Source organism: Eubalaena glacialis, chromosome 19, assembly GCF_028564815.1.
Source record: "Eubalaena glacialis isolate mEubGla1 chromosome 19, mEubGla1.1.hap2.+ XY, whole genome shotgun sequence".
Taxonomy (NCBI): domain Eukaryota; kingdom Metazoa; phylum Chordata; class Mammalia; order Artiodactyla; family Balaenidae; genus Eubalaena; species Eubalaena glacialis.
The window spans coordinates 43995217-44012848 of NC_083734.1; the positions used below are offsets into that span (position 1 = coordinate 43995217).

At 35.9% G+C, this 17632-nt stretch overlaps 1 protein-coding gene across 1 annotated transcript; it reads left to right on the forward strand.

Moving 5' to 3' along the window:
• The first annotated feature begins 10243 nt into the window (after window positions 1-10243).
• KRT39 (keratin 39) lies at window positions 10244-16712 on the forward strand. Its single transcript, XM_061176511.1, is given in 9 exon segments — window positions 10244-10618; window positions 10621-10719; window positions 11579-11661; window positions 12317-12473; window positions 13123-13284; window positions 13397-13522; window positions 14851-15071; window positions 16467-16549; window positions 16552-16712. Coding segments are annotated over 9 exon segments (1467 nt in total).
• The last annotated feature ends 920 nt before the right edge of the window (window positions 16713-17632 follow it).

Below are 17632 nucleotides of genomic sequence, written 5' to 3' on the forward strand. Positions count from 1 at the left end.
AGGTTAAACACCCAGCACGGCAGATGGAGGAATGGAAGCCAGCAGCGTCCTGGAAAGGAGATGGCGCTTCAATCAGGGACATCCAAACTTGAAACTCAAGTCAAGAAGGCTTTCATATTCTAAATTTCTCCTCTAAGCATCCACAATGTATTTATGTTTTATCATTTCCTCTTCTGCTTGCTTATTTGTGATATCCTAGGAGTTTATAAAGCTTTCTTGCTGATCTCCAAATAAAATGTTTTCATTCCTTTAGCATGGTAAATACAGCCTTGTAGCTTATTACTGTTTTTTTTTAAATTTCTGCTTTATTGAGGTATAATTGACAAATAAAATTGTAAGATATTTAAAGTATACATCTTAGTGATTTAAGTTTTGTATTTTTGGATCTTGTTTAAGAAACCTTTCCCCATCCTAAGTCACAAAGATTTTCTCCTGCTTCTTCTTCCATTAGCCTCATTGTTTTACATTTCTGTTTGTAACTTTAAGCTATCTGAAGTTTACCTTTGTATTTAGTGTAAGGTAGGGATTTAACTTAATTTTTCATCATACTGTAAACCAGTTTTATCAACATACTTTCTAAGCAATCTATTCTTTCCTCATGAAGATGGCTTTGCCACATTTGTGGTGCTGCCTTTCTTGTACATCAAGTTCTATATATCATGGGTCTATTTCCAAGCTTTCTATCTGTTCTATTTGTTTGTTTATTTGTGTTTTTTTAACATCTTTATTGGAGTATAATTGTTTTACAATGTTGTGTTAGTTTCTGCTGTATAACAAAGTGCTTATTACTGTTAATAACCATTTGATGCCAAGGTAATTGTCAAACCCATGCCAGTAGTTTGATTTTGCCTAAACCCAGGGGGAAAATATTTTTTAACTCCTCAAATACAAATAGATTAGCTAATTAATGTAAAATGTCATATATCATGGAAGATGGTTGTATGTATCATTCTGAGAAAAAACTTAGGAATATAATACATTGTATTTTATTTTACTTTTAATTATAAAAGTACTAGATTCCTTTTTTCTTTCAATTTGGCACATGAAAGGGAAAAATCACTCATAATTCCATACCCCAAACATCCATTGTCAGTATTTTGGGAATTTTTAGTTTTCTTTCTTACAATGAATTTTTCCATATAGTAGTAATCATAGTTGCATAGGCATATAGTTTTGACCTAATTTTTCACTATGTTATCTTAAGCATTTTCATTCTTAATAAAAATATAAGATTGTCTCATGATCAATATTTGAGTGGGTGTGTAAAATACCATAAGGTACAATCATCTGTTACTGGACATTTAGGATATAAGAATAAATATTTTCACACATTTAAACAGCAAAGTAGAGAATTTCCAGAAAGATGAAGTAGATGTATATTTCCCCATTCCTCTTCTTAAGTATGGCTAAAAATCCTAGAAATCACATATAAAACAAATAAAAGCAGACTCTGGAATGTGGAAGAAGCCAAACCAACTAGAGTCCTTGATATACGAGGAACAACAGATGAGTTCCCTGGGGTTTCTTTTTGCCTCATATATCCTGGAGTTGGAAACTAGAGAAACCAACAACCCAGAAACACCAACTGGTGCAGACAGAAAAAAAAAAAATGCTCTAAGAAGAGGAGAGTAAAGGGAGGTAAACAGAGGTAAGGTTTGTATAGTTCACTTGAACTGATAAAACGTCAAGCCCAGTAGACCATGATAAGTTATATATGTATAATACAACACCTAGAGCAACTACTTAAAAAGATATGCAAAGAAATACACTTTAAAACAGTATAGATAAATCAAAATAGAATTCTAAAATGTATTCAAGTAACCTACAGGAAGGCAGAAAAAAGAAAGAAAAATGTAAGAAAAAAAACAGGGAACAAACAGAAAACAAAAAATAAAATGTAGACTTAAGCCCTACCATATCAATTACAGCAAATGGAAATGGTCTGAATACACCAATTAAAAGGCAGAGATTGGCATAAGGAATAAAAAAGCATGAGACAATTATATACTTTCAACAAGAAGCTCACTTCAAATATAATGATATAGGTAGGTTGAAAGTGATACAAATGAAATTATTTACGAAACAGAAACAGACTCACAGACCTAGAGAACGAACTTATGGTTACCAGGGGGGAAGGGAGGATGGAGGGATAGATTGGGAGTTTGGGATTGACACACATACACTCCTATATTTAAAATAGATAACCAACAAGAACCTACTGTATAGCACAGGAAACTCTGCTCAATATTCTGTAATAACCTAAATGGGAAAAGAATTTGAAAAATAATAGATACATGTATATGTATAACTGAATCACTTTGTTGTACACCTGAAACTAACCAACACTATTAATCAACAATACTCCAATATAAAATAAAAATTAAAAATTAAAAAATTAAAAAATATAAAAAATTAAAAAGAAAGTAAAGGGATTGAAAACAAAACAAAATACATGATTATTCATAGAAGCTTTATTTGTAATAGTCAACAACTGCAAACAACGAAAATGTTCTCAAGATCTCAAGGTCATTATGCTGAGTGAAAAAAGGCAGTCTCGGTCATATACTGTATGATTCGACACGCTTGAAATGACAAAATTATAGAGATGGAGAACAAATTAGATACAGTATGAAGGAGATCTTTGTGGTGGTTGAACTGTTGCACATCTTGATTACAGTTGTGGTTACATTAATCTACACATGTGGAAAAAATTATATAGAACTAAACAAATGCATTGTATCAATGCCAACTTCCTGATTTTACAACTGTACAACAGTTGAGTAAGATATAACCATTGGATAAAACTAGGGTACATGGAACCTCTCTATACTATCTTTACAACTTACTGTGAATCTCTTGTTTTAAAATTTAAGAGGTTTTTTAAAAACACAGTAGAAAGCTGAAGAAAAGTTCTTCTTTTCACTTTTTTATTTCTATTTTTTCGAGGACTAAGAAATAAAGCACCTAATAATAGTTAATACACGGTAGGTTTAAAGAAAAACCAAGTTTGAGACCTAAAATTTTATGCTAGATGTTTTTACATAGCACTCTCCTGATTTAACAACAACAAAAAAGTAGTGAAAATACTCAAAATAAACTAGTGGAAGTTTATTTGTTCTCTGAATCTATGAGTCTGTTTTCATTTTGAGTTTTTTTGTTTGTTTGTTTGTTTTGTTTTTTATATTCAACATATAAGTGAGATCATATGGTGTTTGTCTTTCTCTGACTTATTTCACTGAGCGTAATACACTCTAGATACATCCATGTTGTCGCAAATGGCAAGATTTCATTTTTTTATGGCTGAGCATTCCATCTTCTTTATCCATTCATCTATCAATGGACACTTAAGTTGCTTCTGTATCTTGGCTATTGTAAATAATGCTGCAATGAAGATGTGGTTGCATATATCTTTTTTAGTTAGTGTTTTTGTTTTCTTCAGGTGAATACTCAGAAGCGAAATATCTGGATCACAGGGCATTTTATTTTTAATCTTTTGAGGAACCTCCATACTGTTTTCCATAGTGGCTGCACCAATTTATATTTGTCCACAACCTTTTTCTCCACATCCTCACCAACACTTGTTATTTGTTGTTTTTCTGATGATAGGCATTCTGACAGGTGTGAGGTGGTATCTCATTATGATTTTGATTCACATTTCCTTGATGATTAGTGATGTTGAGAATTTTTCCATGTGTCTGTTGGCCATCTGTATGTCTTCTTTGGAAAAATGTCAATTCAGGTCCTCTGCCCATGTTTGATTGGGTTGATAGGGGTTTTTTTGATGTTGACTTGTCTGAGTTCTTTGCATATTTTGAATATTAACCCCTTATCAGATATATCATTTGAAAATCTTTTCTCCAATTCATTAGGCAGCCTTTACATTTTGTTGATGGTTTCCTTTGCTGCACAAAAGGTTTTAGTTTGATGTGTTCCCATTTGTTTATTTTCACTTTTGTTTCCCTTGCCTGAAGAAACATATTAAAAAATATATTGCTAAGACCAATGTCAAAGAGAGCATACTGCCTATGTTTTCTTCTAGGAGTTTTAGGATTTTAAGTCTTACACTTAAGTCTTTAATCCATTTTGAGTTGACTTTTGTATATGGTGTGAAAAAAAGTGGTCTAGTTTCATTCTTTTACATGTCGCTGTCCAGTTATCCCAACACCACTTACTGAAGAGACTATCTTTTTCCCATTGTATATTCTTGCATTCTTTGCCATAGATTAATTGACCATATGTGTGTGGGTTTACTTCTGGGCTCTCTATTCTGTTCCACCGATCTATGCATCTGTTTTTCTGCCAGTACCATACTGTTTTGATGCTGTAGCTTTTTAGTATGGTTTAAAATCAGGGAGTGTGATACTGCCTGCTTTGTTCTTTCTCAAGGTTGCTTTTGCTATTTGGAGGTCTTCTGTGGCTCCATACAAAATTTAGGATTATTTGTTCTAGTTCTGTGAAAAATTTCTTTGGTATTTCTATAGTGATTGTATTGAATCTCTAGCTTGTCTTGGGTAGTATGGTTATTTTAACAATTTTATATCTTCCAATCCATGAAAGATTGCACAATCTTCAGTTTCTTTCGTCAACGTCTTATAGTTTTCAGAGTACAGGTCTTCCACCTCCTGATTAAGTTTATTCCTAGATATTCTATTATTTTTGACGTAATTTAAATGGGATTGTTTTCTTAATTTCTCTTTCTGATAGTTTGATGTTAGTATATAGAAATGCAACAGATTTCTGTATATTAATTTTATATCCTGCAATTTTACTGAATTCATTCATTAATTCTAATAGTTTTGGGGTAGCATCTTTAGTATATTCTACATATAGTAACAAGTCATCTGCAAACATCGACAGTTTTACTTCTTCCTTTCTAATTTAGATTCCTTTTACTTCTTTTTCTTCTCTGATTGCTGTGACTAAGACTTCCAATACTATGTTGAATAAAAGTGGTAAGAGTGGGCCTCATCTTGTTCCTGATCTTAAAAGAAATGCTTTCAAATTTCATCATTGAGTAAAATGTTAGCTGTGGGTTTATCATATATGACCCATATTTTGTTGAGATATGTTCCTTCTACACCCACTTTGTTGAGAGTTTTATAATAAATGGATGTTAAATTTTGTCAAAAGTTTTTCTACATCTTTTGGGATGATCATATAGTTTTTATTCTTCTGTTTGTTAATGTGTTGTATCATGTTGATTGACTTGCAGGTACTGTACCATCATTACATCTCTGAGATAAATCCCATTTGATCACAGTATATGATCCTTTTCATGTATTGTTGAATTCAGTTTACTAATATTTTGTTGAGAATTTTTGTATCTGTGTTCATCAGTGATATTGGCCTGTAATTTTCCTTTTTTTGTGGTGTCTTGTCTGGTTTTGGTATTGAGGTGATGTTGGCCTCATAGAATGAGTTTAGAAGCATTCCTTTCTCGGCAACTTTTTGGAATAGTTTGAGAAGGATAAGCATTGACTCTTCTTTAAATGTTTGGTAGAATTCACCTGTGAAGCTATGTGGTCCTGGACTTTTGTTTGTTGGGAGTTTTTTGTATTATTGATTCAACTTCATTATTGGTAATCTTCTGTTCGCATTTTCTATTTCTTCCTGATTCAGTCTTGGCAGATTGTACATTTCTAAGAGTATATCCATTTCTTCTAAGTTGTCCATTTTATTGGTGTATAATTGTTCATAGTAATCTCTTATGTTCCTTTGTGTTTCTGTGGTATCAGTTGTAACCACTCCTCTTTCATTTCTGATTTTATTTATTTGGGGCCTCTCTCTTTTTTTTCCTGATGAATCTGAATAAAAGTTTATTGATTTTATCTTTTCAAAGAATGAGCTCTTAGTTTCATTGATCTACTCTATTGTGGTTTTATTAGCCTTTATTTCATTTACTTCCACTCTGATCTTTATTATTTCTGTCCCGCTACAAACTTTGTGCTTTGTTCTTTTTTTCCTTGTTCCTTTAGGTGTAAGGTTAGATTGTTTATTTGAGATTTTTCTTGTTTTGTAATGTAGGCTTGTATTTCTATAAACTTCCCTCTTGGAACAGCTTTTGCTGTTTTCTATAGATTTTGGATCATTGTGTTTCCATTTTCATTTGTCTCAAGTATTTTTTGATTTCCTCTCTGATTTCTTCAGTGACCCATTGGTTGTTTAGTAACATGTTGTTTAGATTCCAGTGTTTGTTGTTTTTGCAGGTTTTTTCTTGTAGTTGTTTTTAGTCTCCTACTGTTGTGGTTAGAAAAGATGCTTGATATGATTTCAATCTGCTTAAATTTATTGAGACTTGTTTTGTGGCCTAGATCCATAGATCCATGTGATCTATCCTGGAGAATGTTCCATGTACACTTGAAAAGCATGTGTATTCTGCTGTTTGGGAGTAAAATGTTCTGTATACATCAATTAACTCTATCTGATCTAACATGCTGTTTAAGGCCAGTGTTTCCTTGTTGATTTTCGGTCCAGATGATCTGTCCACTGATATAAGTGGGGTGTTAAAGTTCCCCTTTATTATTGTGTTACTGTCAATTTCTCCCCTTATGTTTGTTAATATTTACTTTGTGTATTTAGGTGCCCATATGTTGGGTGCATATATATTTACAATTGTTATCCCTTCTTGTTGGATCGATCCCTTTATCATTATGTAACGTCCTTTTTTGTCTCTTGTTATAGTCTTTGTTTTAAAGTCTATTTTTTCTGATATAAGTATTGTTACCCTAGCTTTCTTTTCATTTCGATTTGCATGGAATACTTTGTTCCATCTCCTCATTTTCAATCTGTGTGTGTCTTTAGATCTGAAGTGAATCTCTTATAGGCAGCTTTTATATGGGTCTTGATTTTTTACCCATTCAGACACTCTGTGTCTTTTGATTGCAGCATTTAGTCCATTTACATTTAACGTAATTATTGGTAGGTGTGTCCTTATTGTCATTGTTTTGTAGTTCTTTTTTATTCGTTTCTTCTTCTTTTGCTCTATTCTCTGGTGGATTTGAAGACTATTTTTAGTGTTACGTTTGTATTCCTTTCTCATTTTTGTGTGTTTATCTACTGTAGGTTTTGGTTTGTGGTTACCATGAGGTCCATATCATATATATATATAACATATATAATATATATTTGATCATTATTTTAAGTTGATAATCTCTTAAATTTGAATGCATTCTAACAATCCTGCATTTTTACTCTCCCTCCCCCAACATTTAATGTTTTTGTTATAGTTCACATCTTTTTGTTTTGTGTATCCCTTAATTATTTATTGTGGATATAGATGATTTCACTAGTTTTGTCTTTTAACCTTCCTACATCTGAGCCTTCAGCAAGTTGTCATCTTTTTGTAATGGTAACATCAAGGATCACTGATCACAGATCACCATAACAAATATAACAAAAATGAAAAAGTTTGAAATATTGTAGGAATTACCAAAATGTGACAGAGACATGAAGTGACAAATGCTGTTGGGAAAATGATGCTGATAAACTTGCTTAACGCAAGTTATCACAAACTTTCAGTGTGTAAAAAATGCAAAATCTGTGAAGTGCAATAAAACAAGGCATGCCTATACATGTAACCTTCACATTTAAGTGTTTAATCCATCATTAATTAATTTTTGTGTATAGTGTGAGGTAGAGCTCAAGATGTATTAGTTTTTGCTATATAATTATCTAATTAATTGAGCAACATTTATTGAAAAGGCTATCTTTTTCTCATTGACTTACTTTGGAATCTTTGTCAGAAAACAATTGACCACATATTTGAGTCTATTTCTAGACTCTATATTCTTTTTTACTGATCTAATTGCCAACCCTTATGCCAATATCAAACTGCCTTGATTATAGTAGCATTATAGTAACTTATATGAATTTACACTCCCACCAGAAATAAATTAGAGGTTGTACACAATACAATGTGTCTGTTATCAAACTTTGACTTTTTTTTCAGTCTGTTAGGTGGAAAAATAAAATGATATCTCAGTGTAGTTTAAATTTACATTTCCTTTTTTATTAGTGACATTAAACACTTTTTCTAAGGCACTTTTAAAAGTTCCTTCCTTATTTTCCTTCTGATCACGTCTGTGGTATAATTGCAGATGTTCTTTCCCAATTTTTCATCTCTCTTCTGATTTTATAGGTTTTTTTTTTTACCCATGCACAAGTTATTTGATGTTAAATTTATAAGTTTTATATGGTTTCTTAATTTTGAGTCATTATTAGAAAGGCCTTCTGACTGCAAATTTATAAAAGGATTTTCCTATGTTTTCTTTTAGTACATTTATGATATTATTTTTTCATATTTGAATTTTTGATCAATTTTAAATTTGTCCTACTATAAGGCATTAGGTATGATTCCAACATCTCTTGCCCTTACCCCAACCCTGAGTGATACAGAATTGAACATTCCTTGCCCTTCCCCAATCCTGAGTGATACAGAACTGTCCCCAAACTGTATATGATAGTCTGTCTTTTCCCCATTGATTTAAATGTCACATTTATCATATACTAAATCTCAATCTCTTTGGGAATCTATTTCTAGACTTCTTAGTCTATTTTATTGGTCAGTCTGAATATTCATGCATCAATACTACATTTTAATTATTGAGGTTTAAAATACATTTTATTATTAATACCTGGAAGTACTGGTCTTTCTGTAGCTTTTCTTTTTTAGAATTTTCCTGGCCACTATAATTGGTTTTATTTTTCTCATAAAACTTCAGAATTGTCTTGTCTAGTTGAAAAAGTCACTTAATGAGACAATCTCAAGTTTATTGAGATCTAAGTGAAATTAATGTAGATATAATTGATTATTTTTTAATGATGACTACAGTATTTCAGTCCAAGAACATAATGTATCTTTCCATTTATTCTAGTTTTCTGTTCTTCAGTGTATTTTAACATTTTATTCTTGTAGATCTTGTATCTTTCTAACTAAATTTATTCCTGCATATTTTATATTTGTTGGTGCTATTGTAAATTGTGTTTTTTTCCTTCCATTGTGTGTTATGCAGAATAATGGGCCCCCAAAGATGTTCATGTCCTAATCTCAGAACCTTTGAATATGTTAGTCTATATGACAAAGGAAAAGTAAGGTTACTAGTCAGCTGACCTTAAAATAGGAAGATTATCCTAGATGATATGAGTGGGAATAATATAATCACAAGGGTTCTTTCTGAAATGTGGAAGAGGGAAGCAGAAGAGTCAGTGTCAGAGTGATGTGATGTGAGGAAGACTTGACTGGCCATTGCTGGCTTTGCAGATGGAGGGGAGCCATAGACCAAGGAATGTGGGCAGCCTCTAGAAGCTGGAAAAGGCAAGGAAATGATTCTCCCCTAGGGCCTCCAAAAAGGTTCAGGAACAAAGAGCTTCCTTAAGAAAAATGCTAAGTATTACTAAGAAAGAACACACTTACCTTTCAGCAGATCATGTTTAAACAGCAAATGTAAACCAACACCACAACAATTTTTAGCTAATGTAGTATGACAAGCAAACACTGAGTACTAAAAATATCATAGAATGTGAGTTACAGAAAATCAAAAGGTAACCAGCCTCTTTTCCAAAGAATTTCTTGTTAGCAATCAAACCCTACCTGGAAAGCTAAAACAGAAACCCAGCAATTACCTTTAAAAAGAGTCTTGTTTAAGACCAACATTTTAATCCATACAATGTCCAAACAATGAAAATGGGAAAATCAGTTGGACAGACCAAAATAATATACTGATTTCTAAGTTCACCAATAATTATTAGATATCAATAGTTTCCCTTTTTTAGAGAAGAAAGGAAAAGAAGGATGGACTCATTCCTGGTCAAGCTCAATGCCAGAGGAAGAGGTCAACAAGGACTTAATGAACTTAATATACTCACACTTGCTTAATAATGGATGCTGTTAGAACCATGACAACAGGTCGTTTTGAAGACATAAGGTGAAGCTCTGAATCCAATGACAAGTAGTGGTTGTGATGGGTAATAACTCAGTAATAGCCTAAGTGCACATTTTTATGAGACAAGTAACTCTTCTCAGGCAAGTAAAAAACAGACTAATAAGATGTTCCTATGGGATTTTATATAAACATTAGAAAGGAAAACTTCCTGCCTGCTGTGACCGCACCTAGAGCAAAGCCTATATAAGCACTTCAAACAGAAAAAAGCCAAGAGGCTTGGAATTTAGACTCAGTCATGGTTGTCTTGAGCTTTGGATACCAAAGACCTAGACTTTGAAATAAACCAAAGCTGGGCACACACTATGGATACCAAGCTCTGTACAACAACTATGTCTCCTTCAACGCCATGCCAAAGCTGTTCTAGAACTGCAAATTTAAGAACCATCTTTTCTAACACCAGCTGCCAGCATTGTGGTCTTGAAGCCAACAGCTGTCAACCACCTGGCCATGTTCTGAGAGCTCCCCAGTCCCAGGGCTGCCAATCCACTCCTTGCTTTTGTCTCACACCCCTCTGCTTAATAAGCAATGTCAATGCTTGTTCCTCTCTGGATGATTGTGGCTGGTGTGGTGCTGGCACCAACAGTAATGAGAAAGAGACCATGCAAATCTTGAGTGACCGCCTTGCTAACTACCTGGAAAAGGTACGAATGTTGGAACGAGAGAATGCCACACTGGAGTGGCAAAATGTAAAATCCAGGAAGAGTGTAACAAAGAGCTCCGGGTCATATGTCCTGACTACCTGTCCTACTATGTTACCATTGAGGAGCTCTAGCAGAAGGTAAGATTCTCAGGAATGTGTATAATCACGTTGTGAATTGATGTCCTCCAAGCAATAGTCATTTGTTAAACTGTAATATTTTAGTTCCTTTTATGCTGAACAATATTTTGTAGAATAAGAAAATCTCTTGAATGAAATTGTCATCTTGAGGCAATATTTAGAGTTTTATAGTTTTTCATTTTCCAGAAATACACTCTGCCATTAAAACCAGATAACACAGGACCAAAATGTATTAACAACTGCTGCCATTTCTTTAACAAAAATAAGAAAACAGGGATCTAAGGAAAAGAATTTTGTTTTAATAAGTTCTTAAACAGTTTAACTTTTATCCATTTTTTTCAACCATCACCACTCTTTTCCCCTTTTATGTTCATTACATCATCTCCAAATTGTTTAAATAGTTTCTTCCCACACCAAACCTAAGTCTCCTAATCAGAGTGATACGCTGCTGCTACACATGCTGGATTTATTCTGTTATATTTTTTCAAAAAATATTTATTGAGCACCAACAACAACGCACCAGACATTATTCTACGTTTTGGGAACATATTGATGAACAAAAAAGTCTTACCCTCATAGCGTTTACATTCTAGTGGACCGTGGTATGTTATGCAAATTTAGGATGAACTTTATATTTTAACAGTAAAACATCTATAGAAGTTTTTATTGAAGTAATTTTTGCTGATCTTTTAGGAAAATAACAAAAAGTTCCAAAGTTTCCCAAGCATCCTAAGCATAGCTATAAAAAGCCTAACTAGCCTCCCCCTGTTAATTGAAACACACACAAGTCCCTTGGACGCTTTTAAAGAAGGAGATCTTGGTGTTTGTCTCATTTGTGTGTACAGCTTCTTAATTCTAGATCTTGTGTACCAAGGCTGAGAATTCCAGACTGGTCTCACAAATCGACAACACCAAACTGGCTGCTGATGACTTGAGAGCAAAGTAAGCCCGCCCAGCTCTGTGGTTCATGATAGAATTCACCCTGCATCTGATGCTACACATACCCAATAAGATCGTGTCTGAGTCTGCTAACCCTCCTGCCCATACTATGTCAGCACCAGCCCAGAGAAGACCTTCAAATTCGATATAAATGATTAAGATTCATAACCACTCACATTTATACAGTATCTGTAGTTTCTAACATATGAACCCATCTGATTACCTGCACAATAGTCAATAAAATAGGTAGAGCTAATATATTACTAGCCCATTTAAGGTGAGAAAACTGAGGTTTAACAAGGTCCAGCTATTTATCCAAAGACATGCAGCTAGTACAAGACAGAGCCAAAACTTGGACACAGGCTTGCTAAATCTTAATTTCTTGCTCTTTCCACTTCCACTGCACTGCCTGTAGGGGCAGGGGAAGGAGGATAAACTCCTTCATCTCAAATAACAAGGTAGCATCACTCAAACTAATTTAGAAAGCCTAATTAAGTAGTGATGTTTTTCAAAGGGTTTCACCTCGAAACAGAAGAAAACCTACAATAGAAATATAGGAAATGAAAAGCCCAGAGGAAAATGCAGAAGAAAGTTCTGCTTGGCCGGATTTACACCACCTACATTTTAATGCTTTTCTTTTCATGTACCATTTTTACAGGTACAAAGTCAAGGTGTCCCTACACCAGCTAGTGGAGACAGATGCCAATGACCTACAGCAGATACTGAATGCACTGACCCTGGGCAAGGCTGACCTGGAGGCACAAGTCCAGTCTCTGAAGGAGGAGCTCCTTTGCCTCAGAAAGAACCAAGAAGAGGTTAGAGAAAGACCAACAGAGTCCTTACAAGCTGAGCCTCTAAAAATAGCATCAATTTCTTTGAGTTGAATTTGACAGTTTGAGTTCAACTAGACACTACTGTTATACCAGATTATACCTACTGCTACTACCATTGGTTCAATGTCTTTCAAATCCATTGCCCACAACACAATAACTGAAGCCTCCACTGTCTTCTCCAGCTTTTCCAGGATAAGGAAGCAACCCAATTTCCTGTGAGCACATGTTTCCCATCTTTTTGTAGGCATCTCTGCACAGACTTCCACCACTATTGGTATAAGTCGATATTGGCATAAGCACATATTAGCATCATGGAGACTATGGTCTCTCATTATAAATTCCACTCCTATGCCACTTCACCCATGACCCCTGGAAATGATCTAAATTCTTTAAAATCCTGATCTTGCTGGTCAATTCTTTTCAATGTTGAACATATTTGAACACACAGTCATATGTGAAATAGCCTTAAGTCATTTTATAGCATCTTCATAGTGCCTATAAATCACATATTCCTTTATTGTGGGCTCAATTTCAGATGCAGTGAAGCTAAATTATCGCTGTTAGACTGAAACAAGAACACAAGGGAGTCATCTGTTCACCAAGTGACTTCACATTCTTTTTCTTTCCATAGGAAATCAATTCCTTACAGAGCCAGCTTGGGGACAGACTCAACATTGAAGTGACCGTTGCCCCTTCTGTTGACCTAAACCAGCTTCTATAAGAAATGAGACGTCAACATGAGTCCATCATGGAGAAAAACCACAGAGATGTGGAACAGTGGTTCAACGCACAGGTGGGGAGGGTAGATAAGTCAAAAACAAAGAGTTGACATTGTATTTCCAGGGGCTCTTGAATCACAGTCAAGTTTTCCTTCATGATATCCATGTTCTTTGACTATGTTTCAGATGGAGGAGCTGAACCAGCAGGTGGAGACCAGCACTCAACAGCAGCAGTGCTTCCAGAAGGAGATCATTGAACTGAGATGCACCATGAACACTCTACAGATTGAACTGCAGGCCCAGCACCAAATGGTACCTGAAACACTGACCAAACCTAGCACAGCAGTGATGGCAGTAGTCCCTGACACCTGTGCGGTGTAGTGTTTCCCAGAGTGTGTCTTCAGAACAGCAGTTCCTCTGTTTGTTAAAGGGTCTGTGGCCAAAAAAGGACTTTGAGGTCAAATAAGCCTGGGAAATGCTGGATTAAACAAAGATTAAACAAGGTACCTTCCTTCAGGCCTTTAATAAGCTGATGTTCACCATGACTCTCCAAGAAGGGGATATCTGGTATTCAGCATTTTAGAACTCATTTGACTGTGGACTCCTTTTTTTAAAGAGCATTTCATGGCAATGATAATCCATGGAGTACGCTTTGGGAAACACTAAGAGAGCATTTTATTGCATGCAAAACATTTTTACAAACTATCAAATTTATAAAATAATCTTATGAAGGAGGTGGCATAATTATTAAGCCATTTTTACAGATGAGGCTCAGAAAGCTCATCTGGTAAAATCTTGGTGATTTTACCAAGACAAATCCAAGATAAGTTTCATTTCACTTATTTTGTAGATGAAGACACAAGCTCCTGAGGCATTAAGTAACTTGTCAAAAGTCACAAAAGAAGTAAGAGTCTGAGCCAGAATACAGGTTCCAAAGCTGGAACCACTTCTTCCTCATTCTACGCACGGCCTCTCTGAAGTAGGAAATTATTTAAATGCTCTGATATGAAGGGTACTAAGAAGACCTTGCCCCAAAGCTGGTTTTGTCACCAGCTAATCAACTCATTTAACCTCTTGAACCGCAGTTTTCTCATCTATAAAAATTGGAATAATCATGCAAGTAATAGGTTATTGAAAACTAAAATTCCATTATCCATAGGCTTACAGAATGATAGATCAGGAAAGAAATTTAATTATCAAAGTTTCAACTCTCATGTTTTACATATAAAGAAATTGTTTATGGCTAAATGCTGCTCACTTCCTTTTTAGGTAGAAACCCTCGTAGAAAGAGGTGCTGTGGTAATGCGTTTTTAATGCCTGGGTGTGAAATAAGTTGGAATTTTTTTTCTGTCCTAGGTAGGAGAGTGTGGTAGGAGATTGTCTGGTGATTAAGGAGGGAGAAGATAAGTAAATATTTAAAGAGAAGCCCCAGAAAAGAAGATAAAGGAAAGCAAGCTTTAGCATAGTTGATAATTTTATTTTTGGATTTATTTGGTTAGGAAGTAATAAGAAGTCAAGAAGCCTTGGAGATTCATTAGTACCTGTCATCAAGAAACCATTGTTTAAAATGACACTGATAACAAATGACTTGGGTTTAAAGGAGTCATCATTATAAATCCTCCTTTCCTCCTCCATGGTAGAGAGAGTCCCAGGAATGTGCCCTGGCAGAGACGGAGGCCCGCTACACAGCCTTCCGGGCCCAGATCCAGTGTCTGATCGATAACCTAGTGGCTCAGCTGGCAGAGATCTGGGGGACTCTGGAAAGACAAAACCAAGAATATGAGATTCTGCTGGACGTCAAATCCTGGCTAGAGCGTGAGATTACCACATACCACAGCCTTCTGGAGAGCTCAGATGGCAAGTATGAAAATAAAACCAGTTTCTGCAAGAAAGAGGCTCAAACACACACATGTATGTACTGCCACTGGCAATGGGGGACAAGTGCCTTGGTCTTCTTGCCAGTGATGGAGACCTTTGGCTGGGAGAGTCAATCCACTCTCTCAAGCTGTGCCATTTGGAGACCTACAATTGTAGCCTAGTCCAAATTTGAAGGGTTAGCTGAACTGAGTCATTTTGAAGAGCCAGCGTTCCAGATTGACTCCTTACAGGTTGGCTAACTTCTTAGAGTTTTAAAAATTACTAGGGGAAAAAAATGGTTTCCTCAAAGATGAACATTCCTGGCAATTTACAGATTTCCCCCTGCTAAGATGAACGTCTGACTTTCACAAGATCAAACAGGACAACCCTGCTTCCTCCTTTGGAGGAACGTTCTGCTCAGGCTGAAGGCCCCAGCCCTGTCCAGCCACTTGTCTTTGATGGCCAACAACAGCATGTACCTATGTGTGCATCAGCATTTTTTATAGGAGTTGTAATTTTTTAAATAAGAAGCTAACCAACTCATAAGGAAATGACATGGAGCATGAGCTCTTTGAATCAACTCAGTCCAAACTAAAACCCCAAATGTAGACCCAGTTACAATTGCTAAGGGGACATCCATCCCAAAAACAATCAGTGAACGCCATTCACAGAAATCTTTTAACTGGCATGTCCACATCGTTCTAGCACAATGTCAACCTATGCAATCACCCTGAGGAGATCCAATACACCAAATATACCAAAGTGCCTTGAATCATCAAAGAAACATGATGCTTTCTAAAAAGGGTTCTTACTTTTAACTCCTCCTAATTCCAGTTCTCTAAAGATTATTCATTTATAGACACCCAGAAGGCACCTTAGAGCTTCTGGATGATGCGTTGAGGACTCTTCCATAGATGGGGACCAGGCCACCAAAAGTACTGTGACTAACTCTCCGGTTACAAAAAATACCAGATTAACTTGCTTTCCTCAGATAGTAAGCTCTTCGACTTGTCCCTTATCACTGTTGAGTTCCCACTATATCCATTCTGTAGATGAAAAACTAAAGCTCAAGAGGGTTACTGACTTATCTGAGGTCACCAGCTGGCAAATGACAGAGCTGGGCTCCACCCCAGTCTTGGACTATTGGAGGGTTCATCCAATGCTCTGGCATTGGTTGTAATGGCAGCTTACATAATCTAGCACTTCTAAACCTGGGATGCTGCTTTCCCATGGGTCTGGTCTGATTCCTTTTCTTCAACTAATGACAGTACAAAATGAATAATCAAGCACTGGGAAGTACTTGTTTTGAGTGACAAATGTTGAAAACTTAACCACTGCCATTTCTCCATAGCCACTGTTGCCTTCTTTCAACCACAGGTAAAATTTTGTTTTTTCCTAGGCTTCCCTGTCACCCATGTGCCACCAAATGTGAGCCTTCCACTTGCATATCCAGTAAGGCCAGAGCCCTAGTTCACACATCATCCTCACCCCCTATGGGATACACGAGTCCCACGGTGCCTGCAAAACCCTGCTGAGAATTCTGGTTAAAATCTGCACCATCACCGAGGAGATTAAGGATGGGAGAGTCATTTCTTCTCACGAGCACGTGCAGCCTTGCTTCATCACCAGAACTGCCAAAGTCTGACATCCCAAGGTGATAAAAATGACCCTCATTCATGAAAGAGAGGCCAATACTTGCTCCTGCCAGAGAGGTTTAAGAACTCCCCAGTTCCTTAAGGTACTTATTTCCTTGTTACTACATTGGGTCCCCATCGCTAGATAGAATATCTTTTATTCTGCTCCTTCCCTAAGTCACTGCCACCAACATGATAATAAATGACATTTCTCTGGAAGCACATTTCCCATTTATCTGAGGGTCAGGCACTGATTTATAGGTGCAAGAGAAGGTGACCTACATTACTTGATTCCACAGGTGATGGGCAGGTTTCTCTTGTGTTTATTCAGGCCTTGTTTACTTACATTCCTCTTTAGAGCCAGTCAGACAAGTTCAAGAATTGGTTTGGGCCATGACATGTGAAGGTGAAAATCTACAACCTTCCCTTCTAAACCCCTTCTTTGGATATAGAAAGAAGCTTATATGGTAACAGCATGAAGAGAGAAAAATATCTTTAATACTTAGTTTCCTTGAATAGTCATGAGTCTGAATCCTATTCACCTCTGCTGTCTCAATTACTGTTTATCCACACGTACATACTTCACCCGCCCCAAGATATTTTTAAAGATGTCCACATTCTCCAAAATTCTGTGAACCATCAGGCTCTCCAAATATTTTCATCGAGAATCAGGAATCGTTGTGGGGAGTGAATCGAGAGCATTTTGAAGAAATAGTATGGATCCTCTCATTAAATGTTTGCTATTTCTCTTTCTATTCTTTAGGGAATGGGATTTGGTTCTGATTGTTTGACAAGGAACATGTAGCTGGAACTCTCAAGACATTACCCTGCTCCTCTATGTCCCTGTGACAGGTGCCATGAAAAAATAACTTAGATGCTTACTTCAATCTATCCATCAGAGAGAAATGGACTTAATAGCAACAAACTTTGC